Source organism: Paroedura picta, chromosome 4, assembly GCF_049243985.1.
Source record: "Paroedura picta isolate Pp20150507F chromosome 4, Ppicta_v3.0, whole genome shotgun sequence".
Classification (NCBI taxonomy): domain Eukaryota; kingdom Metazoa; phylum Chordata; class Lepidosauria; order Squamata; family Gekkonidae; genus Paroedura; species Paroedura picta.
Genome location: NC_135372.1, coordinates 111,876,429 through 111,892,025, shown reverse-complemented (window position 1 = coordinate 111,892,025; position 15,597 = coordinate 111,876,429). Strand labels below are relative to the sequence as shown.

Here is a 15,597-nt window from a genome sequence, read left to right as displayed (position 1 = left end):
TCGCCCTTCCACTATGGAGCTGAGAGTGTATTTGAGCTTTGTATGGTATATGGGTGTAGGTGACAGGAAGAGAGAGAGAGATGTAGTCCTTCAAAATGCAAAGCTATTAGTTACAAATCATTTAATATAGTTAGCATATATCAACCTCATACCACTAACAGGACTTATAGAGAGAACCTATGCAAGTGAGTACAAGGAACAAACACCCGATTTGTTCATGATGGAAACTCAACTGACACTAGTATCCTGAAACAGTTGTTATTTGATGGGGACCAGAGTAGTTGAAACACCCCATGTGCCTGGACAGTAGGAATGGAAAATGCATTCTATTCCCTCAAATTAAGACCATCTGAATATGCTCTAAAGGTTGGGAAATCTATTACAATGCAAAACTATCTCTTGGGAAGCCACAAATTGCCCATATCCTGGAAAAACGAATGGACGTCAGTGAGGTGGAACATGAGAAAAGGTAACAATTATAGATTCAAAGATTCTTCTACACGGACACAACTGCAGAGGTAGGAAGCAGTGGGAGCCAAGGAAATTGACCCAGGAGAAAATATTCATCCTCTCAGGTGTGGGAGGGAGTTTTATGTATGTGTCATCTTTTGAGCCAAAGGCCATTGTTTTTAAAACTTGGGGCAATTCACCCAAGGCGATCATAAAGACCCAAATGCTATTTTGACACTAATGATCTCTGTGAGGCATTTATTGCCTTGTTGGAGAGGAGCATGCTGACTTTATGTGAAAAACTGTGAAAGAGGAATGCACATTATGGTTTGGGATGGCAGTTTCATCCACATCAATGCTGGGTCCACACTATCTATTTGAGAATTCTTCCATAGAAAGTAAAAGAAATGCCTTACAGCTCTTGAAGTTGGCCGAGTGTCTTAATGGCTACTGGAAATTCCACCAACTCATTATAGTTTAGGTCCCTGTGAGAGAGGAAAGCAAAGGCATCATTAAGAAAGTTGGGAAAGCTCATCAGTGTGTCACATTCCAAAGGACTGGAAATTTGGTTACTGACACAGGAGATGAGATTTCCAAGTTTATATATCCAGCCCCCTCTCCCCCAATGAGTTGAAAAATACATTCAAAGAGATGCAGAAATATTTCCTGTTAGCAGATTTCATGATCCTTGAGCCGAGGCAGTCATCAGTCACCCCAAAATACTGTTTTCCATGACCCAGAATCTTCTGCTCCTGTAGCATTGAAAACGGCGCAGAACCCTCTTTAGAAGGAAAGACTAAGGGACTGCCTAGCTCCCTGAAACAGAAACTCAGGGCAAACATGATTTCAGCTTATAATATAGTGGACAGAGTGGTGGAGGTGGGCAGGGAGCACTTTCCCTCCCCCTTCTAAAATACCAGAACTCATAGCCACTCAATGAAATTGTTGGGTAATAGATTCAGGAACAGACAAAAGGAAGTAGCTCAACACTCAAAGAATAATTCACTGGTGAGATTTACTGACACAGGATATCATCACAGACAGTATCATTCAAATGAATAGTCGTGTTGGTCTGAAGTAGCACAATAAAATCAGAGTCCAATAGCACCCTTAAGACCAACAAAGATTTATTCAAGGTGTGAGCTTTCGAGTGCAAGCACTCTTCCTCAGACCATCATAATAGTAGGAATATACTGTCACAGTATAGTTTTAAATTGTATTAGACAGAGTGCAGAATAGGCCCTTCAATAACTAGTAGCCACACTGACTAAACAGAACTTCCTTGTGTTAGCTTGGTTACTTCCCATAGGACAAGCTAGGATATTTCTCCCTGACATGTGGCTGAAATCTGAACCAAAATCTGATATTAAATGTATTGTAAAGCATAAGATGGCCTTGTTAGGAAAAGTTCAAATTTACAGGCCAATAAGTATCTCGGATGGTTTGGGGACCAATCTGCAAGATATAGGGAATTGTTTTGTTACTGTATGCCTGTCTGAACTATGCTAAAGGAAAATTAATTATGTGTAAGCAGAGTATTGAATATTGCTCCATGCTGAAGTTTCTTGAGGTCGTGAGACTCTTAGAGAAAGGCACACTATAGTTTAAGTGCTGCAATGACGATAACATCATTGTCCTTTTAATTTTGATTAGGCCAACACAATGGAGTGTGTAGGGACCTGTGTATACAGGGGATTAATTTGAGGGACAAATTCCATGTGACCCTTTCTAGCTACATGGCAGTTCAGTAGATTGTAATTGGCAAATAGTTTGGAATATTAGAGTGATTACTGGTTTATATGGATTTCTTTGTAATTACACTTAATGGACTGCCAACTAATTACCACGTGAATGAGATTATGGTTTTAAAAGACAGAAATAACCATGAATTTACTTTGGAATTAAATGGGATTAGCCATTTAATTGCTTAGTAACACCCACTCTCCCAAATCCCCCCAGATAATTCTTCATTACCTCTCTTGTGTCCGTATCCAGAGTAACCAGGGTTTAATGTGTGTCCGTATCAAGAGTAACCAGTGTTTAATATGCCTGGCTTCAGCAAATGAAAGAAGGGCCACATAGCACAAACTGGTGTCAAAAGTGTTCATGCACAATAGCAAATGTCATAAAAATATAGCAGGGTATAGTCACTTGAATTTAAATGTGGTGGTTAGACTAGAATAGAATTTGGGTGAAACAGATTGAAATCCTCACTCAGCCACACCCCTTATTGGGGTGCCCTTGGGCCAGTCAGTACTTCTCAGCCTGCATTTCTCAGGGTTGTTGTGAAGATAAGCAGAGAAGGGGGAGAACAAGGCACACTCCTCTAAACTCTTGCTGGAACAACAGATAAAAATATGGCAAATTAAAAAGATCCACACATGAGCCACAGCCTTCCCTAAACTAACTTATTCAAAATATTTGAAAGGTTGTCTAACCTTACATGATAGACTATATTTAAAAGAAAAAGATTTGAGCTCTCATGGAGAACTGAATCTTCTGATCAGGAGGAAGGGGTGGCAGTAAGCATTATGCCTGAAGAAAATTTGGGCCGATGATGGGGAAGGAGTGTAAGGGAGAGCATAAAAATGGCATTAAACAAGACAGTCAGCCCAGGGAAGCAGAAAATCCCCCAGAAAAATGGAATAAACATTTGTCCAAAAAAACAGGGGTAAAAGATGTAGTGAGACTATTCCAAAGGTGAGCAAAATATCACTAGCTAGATGATAAAGCATATATTATCATTATTGGATTTATTACCCACTGCTATCAGCCAAGCAGCCGCCACAATGGTTATGGCTGCATTTAGCTGTAATTGTTGATACAGGCAAGTGGTCTTCACTGATCTGGTTGGGAACCTCAAGGAAGTTGTGGGCCACCAGCACTTTTTCTGTCTTCTGGAAGGACCTGCTGCCAGGGTAGATGTGTCCTTTGCACCCATTCTGAGCAGCAGCAGTGAGAAAAGGTACCTCAAGAGTGGAGATGATTCCTCCACAGTATTTTTGGGTACAAAGACACCTTCTGGCTTGTGCTTCCCGTCCTTGGCTTTTTGGTGAGCAAGGTCCCAATGCTGGATCCACCTCTTCCTCTCATGTGCCTCTGATGTCACATGCTTGCAGCACAGTGGCTCCTGGGTGTGGAAAGGCTAGAAGCCACTGGTACAGAGACTGCTAGATCAAAATTAAAATGTTTAAAACTGAACAGAATGTGGGCAGCAGTGAAACGTCGGATATCCATCATCAAGTGCACCAAACGGCTTCTTCACTAATTGGCCATGCTTGAGAGGCTCTTTAATAGAAATGTAAGTAAAAACCAAAGAGTCAATTGACAACCAAGATAATTAACCTCCAGTTAAGTCACTTGTTTTCTTTTCCACTTGTTCTTTGAGGCATTCTGTTTCAACGGCTTTCTTCCACTGACAGTTGTAATTTTTATTTGGAGACCAAGGAGTATGCAAGTACGTACAGGAACAGTTCCTCCTGAATGTGTGCTGGCATTCTTCACAGTTTTGGGAGTCTAGCTGGATAAAGCCCCAGTCTCTACTTGGCAGAGAGAGAATGCATTGTATTTCTGAGCCATCCCTGAACTTGATCTGGGAATGCACTTGCTGGAGGGTCAAAAATTAAACCAGAAGCAAACAAGCTCAGTTACACAAAAGGCCTTTCTTAGAGCCTGTTGTTAGAAATGTCAGTGTTAGGCAATGCAAAAATCAAAGAGCCACTTGTTAAGCTACTGAGGTGTGAGTCCTCAGGAAAATCATAACGATACCCTTGAGGGAGAGAAGGAGGGAGGGAGGGAGAAAGAAATAAAGCATCTAATACTGGAGGAATGACCTTTCACTGAACGCACCCATGATTCAGCTTGCAAAATGAGAGAAGATATTGGAGGCACAAGCAAACAGGGAAGACAGTACAGAGAGAAGAGAGTATGTCTAACTTGGATACTATTGTGAAAATCAGTCCCCGTCCCCCTGATTCTGTATAGCGCTGTAGTACATACATGGACCTTTCATAAATCAGCTTTACTACAGTGTGTTTAGAAAGACAGTAGCAAAGTTGCAAAGGATGACCTATGCCCATCCGCACCATGGCCAGTTCCCCTGCCCCAGTCTGCAGCTGTAGCCACCCCTCACACACACACCCTGCATGCCACTGGAAAACTCGGGGGTTCTTTAGTCCCTGCAGAGTAATATGTCATTTTAGAAAGAAACCCTGCTTTTTACTGCCTCCCCCCTACAGTGGGATGGAGCAGGGAGTATGATGAGGAAAGGGCCTTGTGGAAGCCCCATGGCTGCTCTGCTTAATTGGCAGCCACAGTGGCAATGCCATCAGCCTGTGGAAGCCCCTCAGGGACACTTTAATGGGGAAAGGAGGTGTTATTCATGTTAAAGGGCTTTCTGCAGCCCAGTCTTCCTGTCAGGGTAATAGGGAATGAGGCGTGACCATAAAACAGCTACTTAACCACCTTCAGAATTACCAGCTCAGGTTTTACAGCCAGTCCCACTTTAAAATAGGAGCCTCTTGTAAATCCTCCTGGAGATGCAAGAAGCCAACTGGTTATTGTGCTGGATAGTTTCTCTGTGTCCATTTTTAGAACCCCTCTATCAGTGTTTATTTAGGAGTATAAAAGTAAACTGACAGCAGCAAAACCATGATTGCCAGCTTGAGCTGCCAGGGCGATTTGAACCAATGACACACAGACAGCAGCTATTAATAACTCTTCAGGGGCGGGAGGCAGAGGAGGGAACAGATAGCCTCTGCTCAATTTACTACCTCTTAAGGGCTATTAGTGGTTTTGCCTAGGAAGCCAAGAAAAAAAATTATATGTAACCATAAATTCTTCCACAAAATGCCACAAATTTGCAGCTAATAAACTTGAGATGCAATAAGAACGGGGCTGGAACTGCTTTGGTTATTTTCATCCTGTTCCAAGTGCCTTCCAGTAATTCAGCTGTCACTGTAACTCAGCGACAGTCCTGTCCAATCTGCAGGGGGAAAGTCATGCAGGTCTTCCAAACTTTTTGATAGGGAATTATTTCGGCATTGGTGGGTAATCTTTACCCAAGCTACAAATAATTTTGCCTGCTACCAGGAGCCAGGCAGAACTTTTTGGGGCAAGCAGCTGATACATGCCAGTGGTTCTGCAGTGCAAACCTTATGGGAGGGTGCAACATGCAAGAAGTACAACAATCTGGGTTATAATTGTGGGCAATGGTGGTGGAGTGTGGACATAAAAGTATTTGGTCCACAATTACTTTAGCAAGTGAATCTCATAAAACTGGCTACAATTTCCCTGGAAACTTCACAAAAGGAGTTGGCATACTGAGAGCTGCAATGACTGTGATGGAAAGTCCTCTCTTTCCTTCAGTTTACCATTGCAGACCAGCTTGCCTGAGGCTGTAAACAAAGGCAAGTGCCCAGGCCTATTCCCCATCCTCATCTTGCCATCTCAAAATGCCCACAGTGTAAAATGGATCATTTGGCATTTCCAGGAATACTGCTGGCTGTGCAAGACAATGCAGACCTGGCAAGTTGTACTTCAGAATCAGGTGCCACATTTTTTGAAAGCTCCTTGATAAGGTAAAATAAAGGTGTTATCATTTATCCAGATTATATGATGAGAAGTATCAAAAACATTCAATGCAACATCCTGAATAAAGCTTCCCCCCATAAGTGTATATATTTTTTTGTTCACTCATTCATAATAGTGGAGGAAATTAACCCCATCAACGTTGAGGCTGTGACTGTGTTTTGCCTGTGTTTTGCCTCCAACCTTTCCTTCCATTTGGGAAGCAAACACACTACTGGCAGAGAGCAGGCCAAATATTTGGCTTTGGGGGCAAGGTGGAAAGCAGAGGTGGGTGGTGGCATTGGACAGTAATGGACGGACAACAGGTGGTGCAGCCCCAGCAGCTGCTTGCGGGAGAAGGTCTCTGTGCAGCAGAGCTCCTGGCACGAATAGGTAGCAGCAGCAGAGCGAGACTGGCTGCCCCTTGCGGAGAGAGGCACGGAGGGCTCTGCAGAAGCACTGGGGGGCTGGGGCAGCACGAGGCTGCCGAAGCTGAGAAGGCTGTTGTCAAAGTGCACCAGCAGGCTCTGGTTGTTGATGGTGAGTGTGCCCGAGGATGAGCTGCCGCCGCCCGAGTCCTCTTGCGGGGGCTCCTGCTGGTGCCTGCCCACCTCCCGAGGGCCCGACATGGGTGCCTGGCTCCCCCCCTGGCTGCCGCCATCTCCACACCACCTTGAGATTGTTGTGCCTTTGCATGCGCCTGCCCCCACGAGCATGTGTGCGCCGCTCCTGGGTCACAACATTATGGCGTTTGAGAACCGCTGGCTTAAGGATATATTGGAAACCATCTTGGAATTAGCCCACACTATTCCAGAGAGGATGTTAGCATACGGAGGATCAAACCTCAGCTGCCTACTCTGTCCACAGGCCATTCCCCTTCCACTAAGGCTTCTTCCTCTGTTGTTGTAGTCAGCCATTCAGTCGTGTCTGAGTCTTGGCGATCCCATGGCACAGCTATTGTCACAACCCCATACCACCTTCCTCAGCCGTGCAATATTCTGGCCAGTGTCCATCTTGATCACGTCCAACCACCACGCTCTTTGTTGAACAGGCCTAGCATAATTGCTTTCTCTATTGAGTTGGATCACTTTGCCTACCACTGATATATCAGACTTTGGGTGCTGTAGTATTTTCTTGTTTGTGACTTTTGCTGTCCATGGAACCCACAGGAGCCTTCTCCCAACAGCCAGTAAATTGATTCCTCTCTTGTCCCATTTTTTCATCATCCAACTTTTGCAGCCCTAAGTGGCTACTGGAAATATGACAGATCTAACTAATCTACATTCGGTAGTTGGGCTTGCTTTTCCATGTTCAGTTCAAGCTTGTCATTGCTGAGTGATCCAGAGCAATTTGACGTTTTATTTCCAGACTGCAATCGCCATTCACATCAATTTGTGATCCAAGAAAAAATCATTCTTGAACACATTCAATCTCTTCACCATCAATTGTTATTGTGACATGTCTGGGTTTTTTTTTTTTTGCAGTGATCATTATGCAAAATGCATCTCTTCTCAGAAGCCTGTTCTATAGCATAGGAAGTGCCTGAATTCCATATGGTTTCAATCTGAGCTGAATCTATGGATGTAAGCCTAAAGGAGCTTTGATTCTTGAAAATCTTGTTGGTCCCCCATGTGCTACTGGACTCAAATCTAATTGTGATTGATTATATTAACACCTGTTGGATGTGTGCTTTAATGTACTGTGCATGCAAAACACTACATAAAGGATACCAACAAGATTTTTGAGAATCAAAGCTCTCTTCATCAGACATAAGTAGGAATGGAGATCTCTTTTATTCCCGTCAGAAGTGCATCATGTGAGCAAAAAAAACAAAACTGTGCATAGTAAAGGTGGATACAAATCTGCTGTTTGCCTCCATACTTTGGCATGGAGAGATTCCCATCTTGCCATGCCCTACCTCTGATGATGCCAGCTACAGTTACTGATGAAATGTCAGAGTCTAGAACTACCATACCGTGGCCACATAACCTGGAAAACCCACAACAGCCAGTTGACTCTGGCCATGAAAGCCTCCAACAATTCTTCTTTTTACCAACTTAATTTAGTGCAGAAGATGGCTCCCTACCTTGACTTGCCCAGACTATGAATAACTTATACATAACAAATAAATAATACAAATAACTGTGGGGGAACCATGGAGTTGTAAATACTTTGCTTTACAATGCAGACTGTATACTTCACACCAATGCAACATTCTAGGTAGCAACTGACTTCAAACTATACTAAGGAAATCAACTATACACCAAAGACAATGGAAGCTCCAGTGCAGACATAGCCACTACATGCTTATGAAAGAGGTTATTATGCAGCACCTTAAAGCACTTGAAGCAAGGCTAGCATTAGACTTTGGCATCCTTTGGCAGCTGCTAGGATTCCAAAATCCTTGGACTGCCCACTCTTGATCTCCAACAAGCTGCCTTTATCACTATATGGCCCAGATAGAGACATCTGTTTTCTCTCTTGGGGCAAAAGCAAAAGCAGAGGATCTGTTTCCCCTACCTTCATGTAGCTTCTACTCTTGTATCCCTCATCTGTCTTTGAAGGAAAGAAGGCCCCACCACTGCCTGACTGTACACCAGTTTACTCACTAGCTGCCCAATCGTTTGCTGGCTGCTGGCTCTTTTCCATCACAGCCATACTGCCATTGGCTGTTGCACCCTCATGACATGGCCAACCATCATATGACCAGATATCTTTTCACTCACTTCCTTGGACAGCCTCCTATTTTCCCCCATTCCTGTACTGGCACTGGTTGGTGTTCCTAGCTGCTAAAAAGCCGTAGGCTAACTTACTGCTAGACACTCCCTTGCTGCCCTCCTCCCTGCTGGGGGTGAATACCTCTTGGCTGCTGTTGGCCACTTTTTCATGTGACAACCAGTAGCTGGATTCAGCACTACTTCTCGCTTGCCTCTGCCACTCTTTAGATGAAGAGATTTTCAACGCCCTTGAGAAAGTTTTTAGTCAGCCATGCATAGTCCTCATTCAACTACATTTTAAAAGTGTTAGCTTTATTCTAGGACATCTAGTTGTCCTTTTGGAAACCTAGAGAGGTACACCTGGCCTCAACCCAGTGGAATGAGCTCCCAGGAGAGCTGAGGGCCCTGACGGAGCTGTCAAAGTTCTGCAGGGCCTTTAAAATGGAGCTCTTCTGCCAGGTCTTTGTTGAGGCTCGGTTGTGTAAGAGCGTTGCCCACCTCCCAGGTTCTGCTACATCAACTAGTGAACCCTTTGTGGATGGGTGTGGAAGGGGTAGAAGGCCTTTTCTCTTTGTTTTCTTCCATCTGGACCACATGGTTTTTTAATAATTTGGGGATTTTATGGGTTTTTATGTAATCTGCCTTGGGTCCTATCAAGGAGTTAAGAGGGCTATAGGTGCTACTAATAAATAAATAGGCCTTCCTATGTGGGGGGTGGGTGGGACTTTAATGCTAGAACTGGACCAGATGATAATAAGCTTAATAAACCCATAAACCTGATGAAAATAAATAAATAAAATAAAATATATCACATGTTTTCCCATTAATTCTAGCTTCTCAGAAGTAAGATAGATTTGGGTGACTTCCAGCAAATTCCTCAGAAGTCTCTCAGTTTATGGTGACATATAATATGCAAGTGTTCTGAACCTGTCCAACTCGACAATACTGTCTAATGTGGCCTTTAAAACTGAGCAGGCTGCCTGCATTTGTCATTGAAACATGGACATAATCCATGTATGAAACTCAAACAGCAGTTAATTCTTTTTATACCTTAGAACTTAATCAAAACCAACCACTACATTCCATGAACATCTGTCAAACTGTATCAGTTGCCAAACAACATAGCCTCACTTTGCAGCTATCTCAAAGGCATAAACTATAAAATTGAACGAATCCAGTGGTTGGCATCCTCTGGTCCAGGACATAGCTAGAGGAAGGTCTAATGAACTGCAGCTTCAGTGAGTAACCTGATCATGTCCAATCAACAGTGCTCAGAAGGAGAATGGGCATAACAACACGGAGGGTTTTAACTTGTGCTCTGGTATTAAAATGATGCTTTTATATTCCAAGGTTCCTATTCATTTGTCACAACTACTCTTGTTAACATTTGGAATTAATTCATGAATCCTATAGTTGCAGATAAAGCAGTGCTAATGTCCCATACAACTATGAGTTAGACATATGTTTACTCTAGACATGTATACATGGGAAGGGGGATCCTCCTCCTTGAACAGGAACCCATCTTCACAAACTGGTTGCAGATGCTCAATGTAGAAAAGCTACCATTTCCCACAGCCTCTCACCTTTAAGGGGTGATTTACACATTATGGAGTATATACCCTATGCAATTATCAGAATATACATTTCTCAGTTTCCTCCACTGTAAGCATGGTGCTCCCTTTGGATCAAGGAGCTGTCTCAGATTTCTCCTGGCTGAAGCAAAATTTCCAGGGAATACTCTGATATGCTCCCCCAAATCCAATAAGCTTAGCCCACCAGCTAGAGCAATGACCTATGAGCAAACAGCACTAAGGCTCTTTTGACACAGTGATGAAGCACTACCATAAACCTTAAGGTGTAAAGGAATATTCAGAAAGCCTAAACAGAACAAATGCTGGAAATAAACAAAGGGGAATTATGCAGAGCTTCCGGGTGGGGAAATTCAGAAAAGCAAGTGATTCCATGCATCAAAAAGTGTGAACAAGCTACTCACTCACTCAGCCAGAAGGAAAAAGAAGATTGGGACAAGATGGGTGAGAAAGAATCAAGATCTCTTTTCTAATTCATTATCAGGTAGATTATTTATTGTTGTAACAACTACAATCTTGGCTTAGTTCTTGTTGGTGAATCTGAAAATCAGTCTAGGGACTTTCAGGTCACTTGAAAATGTATATTTAGGACCTTCTGATTATAGAACATATGGCCACTGAGATGGAAAAAAATTTATTGTGCTGATAATATCAACATTTGTACTTGTGTTGGATATATTGCTAAGGCATTCTGTATTCTGCCTGACTAGCTTCTGCCAAAGGATTGAGTATAATTGAAAGTTAAATTTGTCTTCCCTGATCTCTTTTCCATCCAAAGTACCTTTTGGCCCACCAACTTGTCAGTCACCAAAGGGTTCAAAGAATCTCCTGTTCTTGTTAGCTGACTCGGGACTCGACGGAGATGGGCTTGGATAGTAAGAAACCACGAGAATGAAACTCACTGAAGGGACATTTGCTTCATTTCCCTTTCCATTGCAGGGACATTTCTCAAGAGGTTGCCCCTGAGGCTGAGGGAACCCCTGGAATCACATGGAACTCAGCACATGTGGAGTATTTACTGTATGAATTTACAATGGAACAAACATCATTCTCCCCTCTGTCACCAGGTGTGCATGCCTAGCCCAAAATAATCACCTTTCTTTGAAACAGAGATGTTAAGGGGAAAAAATCAGGAAAAAGTCTGCGCCCAAAGCCTAACATGGAAACACAGGAGATTTTATGAGTGGGAGGGAAGAAAATTTTCTGATTTAGAATGAATAAAAATACATAAAAGTGCATGTTAAAACAATACTACCACAAAGACAATTGACAATTGTAAGTTTGCATGTCAATAAAGATGTGCACAGGAATGAGCTGGTAGACTTAGTTTATTTGGATTTCCAGAAAGCATCAGAAAAATCCTTTACCAACTTCTCCTTAGCAAACTTCAGAATCATGGGATGAGGACAAGCTCTCTCATGGATTGGGAATTGGTTAAAAAATAGGAAGCAGAGAGTAGGACTATATGGTCAGTTCTTGCAGTGGAGGGACGTAAGCAGTGGGGTCTCTCAGGGTTCTGACTGGGACTGGTGCTTTTCCACCTATTCATAAATGACCTGGTGCCAGCAGTGGGTGGTGAGGTGGCTAGCTTTGCTGATGATGCCAAATTATTTAGAGCGGCTAACACAAAAGCAGATTGCAAAGCGCTCCAAAAGGATCTCCTCAAACTGTGGGAATGGACATTAAAACAGCAAATGAGAGCAAGTGTAAAGTGATGTATATTGGGGCAAATAATCACGTGTTCACATATACTCTGATGAGATTTGAGCTGGAAGCAATAGACCAAGAAGTAGGTCTTAGGATGGCAGTGGAGCTCAATGAAATATCTGAAAGCTTTAATAAGGGAAGTGGGCAAATTCATTGAGGAGGACTGGCTATCAGTGTCTGCTAATTAGGACAGCGAGCTAATCCCTCCAGTAGCAGAGGTAGTGTGACTCTTTAAGTCACTCACTGGACAGCACAGGCAGGATGAGGCTGTTACAGCTGTCCTTCCAAAAGGTTAGCTACTGAGTGAACAGCCTTTGCTCTGATCCAGCATGGGTCTTATGTTCTTTATTAAATCTAAGCTTTAAAATGATGTGGCAGTAGTGTTTCTAATATGCTTGCCTAGATTACTATAAAACCACATAATTTTGACTTAGAAAATTATTCTCAAATGTTGAGATATTTGATGCAGGAGTGCAATCTGGGAGTTTACCAAATCCTCCTGCAGTGTGGGAGAAAGGCTTCCTTACAGAACAGCCTCCAGTCTCTCTTGTTACTCATTTCCTCTGCATCAACTGAAACCCTGGTTGAGAAACCCTGATCTAAAGAGAAGGAAGCTTGCATGTTGTTTTCTAATGGAGACTTCTCATTTGATGACACCCTTTATTTTATGTTATCTTCCTTAAGAGGGTGCTGTCTCCTTAAAAGTCAATAGTCCTTCACAGCTCATGTCTTGTTTCAGGGAAAATACTCCCTCCAATTAGAGTCTGAAAAAACAGAGAATCCATAGTCTATTGGAGGCTTTTGGCTTTCTTTTGAAGAGTTCAGGAGAGCAACCATAAGGCTCTGGAGCTCCCACAAATCAGACAGAACTGCAGTTCTAGGGTTAAGATGCTATTTGATGGAAGAAGGCATGCTCCTTCTTGCCTGATAGGTGGACACACAGAGTGGTGACCCTGCAGGGACACCGTAGGTCAGGGGAGGAGCCCGGCTCCTCCGATTATGCACAGGGCTAGCCCAACCTAGTCCTTGCCTGTGCCTGCAGCGGATCCTGGCCCGTGGAAGAATCCATGTTTCCTTAATGTGGGTCTTCCGAAGGCCTGGGTTGGGCCATGGATTGGATGGCGGTGATGTCGTGCATAATTGGGGATTTTCCCCGAAGCCCTGTCGCCGCCATCACGGGCATTCCAGTCTGTCATTAACCGTTTATGCACGGGGAGCCTCTCTGCCCCAGCTCCCATGCAGGAGCACAAATCGGAGGCAGATGAGGTGCACCAGGCCAAATGCTCCCCCATGTGAGTGCAGGAAGAGGTGGGGCAACTTGCCATGACTAAAACTCCAGCCTGCAGCCCGGCATGAAACCTCCAGTGCATAAATGGTCATTGAGGAACAATCAAATTCTAGCCGAAAGCATATCATACAGATTAGCTGTGGATCAGATATGCAACTTAAAATAATGGATTTGATTTAATAGAGATACAGATGAAAAATGAAAGCGACAGCCATTCAGGAATGCAAACTGTCCAACCTCTGTAATTCAGTCCTTGTTGCATAGAAGAACGTTATATTTTATGTTCTATGTAATTTATGTAACTTAGATTGTTGTAATCCACTGTGAGTCTCCGCAAAGAGGACGGTAAATATGCTATGTACATAGATTCAAGTGTGCACACGAAAGCTTATACCCAGAATAAAACGTTGTTGGTCTTAAAGGTATCACTGGACGCAAGCTTTCTTCATATGCTATGTATAAATTGCTACACTTTATTTCTGTCTGCCTTTCTTATCAGCTTATAAACTATGCTTTTTTCTTTTGCTCTATTTTCTCCTTTCTTGCATTTTTAAGCATGCCTCCTGCTTTTGCCAGCGACCCATTCTGAGACACCATGTTCCCACCCTCCTGTCCACACGGTCCACACGATCTGGTACTGTAAGCCTGGAGTCTCCTTTTGGTGCATTCCTGAGCCTATTCTGTCATTGCTCCATGTTGTTTCACATGATAGCTTGAACTCTTGTGATTTAACGTTAGTTTCGGTAGAAGTCTTGGCAAGCAGTTTCAAAAACCAACTCATATCAATCAACTTGCTAGAATGAAGCTTCGCTTTGTGACCATTGTGCCCTTGGGGTGGTGCATTTTCTTCTTTGCATGCATTGTCTTCTATCTCTAGGTGAACAGGCTGGATTCCTTAATGATGATTTCCAGAGGAAAGATGCCAAACCACACAAAAGAGAAAGAACGCGGAGGTTCCCCTCTTTCTTCCTGTTATCTTCCATGGGAGGAGATGCTTTGGTGGCAAGATCAGAGGTTGCTACAGGGGGAGATACTTTGCCAACTAATTGCACAAGAGCAACGATGGGGGAGGGAGGCTCACTGTAGCTCAGCTGTAATCATCGCTGTAATTCTGAGAGGACAACACTGGAATTGTTTTGCATGGTCATTACAACAAGGCTGGTCCAAAGATATACTGTCGTTTATGCCTGAGTCTCTTGTCCTGTCAAAGAAGGTGCTAATACATCTTGGACCATGTGCATGCCAACTACCAACTTTCCTGCTATACAAGGCTGAAACTGTGGTCTCTTGAACCTCCCCTGAGAGGAGAGTAGTAACGGTAATCTATGAGGCACCTCACAAATCCCTCACTGCCTCCCCTACCTAAAAAGGAACCTCTGTGAATAGCCTGAAAAAATGCTGTATGTGTATTGTCTTGAATTCTTATTCCTTGATGTTATCCTCCTGCTAATCCCTGGCTCATATTCTCTAGGGACAGCTAGAAACATTGTGTTCTTGGCAAATTTCACATCTGGGTGGCAGTTTTATCTCTCTGAGTGACACTTTTATGCTGGGTTAGTCTCTTTCTCTCTTTCTTCCTGTTCTCTTCTCTCTTGTGCCCACTTATTCTTCTGAAAATGTGATTCTACAGTTATAGCCATGGACATTTTATTGAGGTCTCTGAAAAGGTCTCTGGAAGCCAAAGGCAAGAATCTTTGGGTCTGACATTCTGGAATGCTGATTTATCTCATTGTTTGTTTATGTTTTATAAGACATTGTATACAAAGCAGATAATTTCCATCATAGCCAGGCAGATTTATTTTTTTCTGAGTGCAGAGATGTGGCATTTAACTTGTAGAGATGCGGAATTTTGCCTTAAGTCCAGTTTCAGTGACAGGAAAGGCTACAAGGCCACAGTACTACAATGGAACAGTTGGAGAGAGAAAAACTACATGGACAGGACAAGTCATAGAGTCCTTTCTCATGGCTGTTTCAACCTTATTAAGGTGAAGGTAAAGGTATCCCCTGTGCAAGCACTGGGTCATGTCTGACCCTTGGGGTGACGCCCTCTAGCGTTTTCATGGAAGACTCACAACAGGGTGGTTTGCCAGTGCCTTCCCCAGTCATTACCGTTTACCCCCCAGCAAGCTGGGTACTCATTTTACTGATCTCTGAAGGATGGAAGGCTGAGTCAACCTTGAGCCGGCTGATGGGATTGAACTCCTAGCCTCATGGACAGAGCTTCAGACAGCATGTCTGCTGCCTTACCACTCTGAGCCACAAGAGGCTCTTTTCAACC

At 43.3% G+C, this 15,597-nt stretch overlaps 1 protein-coding gene across 3 annotated transcripts in view; it reads right to left on the bottom strand.

Moving 5' to 3' along the window:
• LGR6 (leucine rich repeat containing G protein-coupled receptor 6) overlaps positions 1–15,597 on the bottom strand; it is a 147,107-nt gene that overhangs the window by 16,997 nt on the left and 114,513 nt on the right. For all 3 annotated transcript variants that reach the window (XM_077335083.1, XM_077335084.1, XM_077335085.1), the window contains one exon: positions 867–935. In XM_077335083.1, the coding sequence (XP_077191198.1) occupies positions 867–935 (69 nt within the window). The remainder of the gene's footprint in view (positions 1–866; positions 936–15,597) is intronic.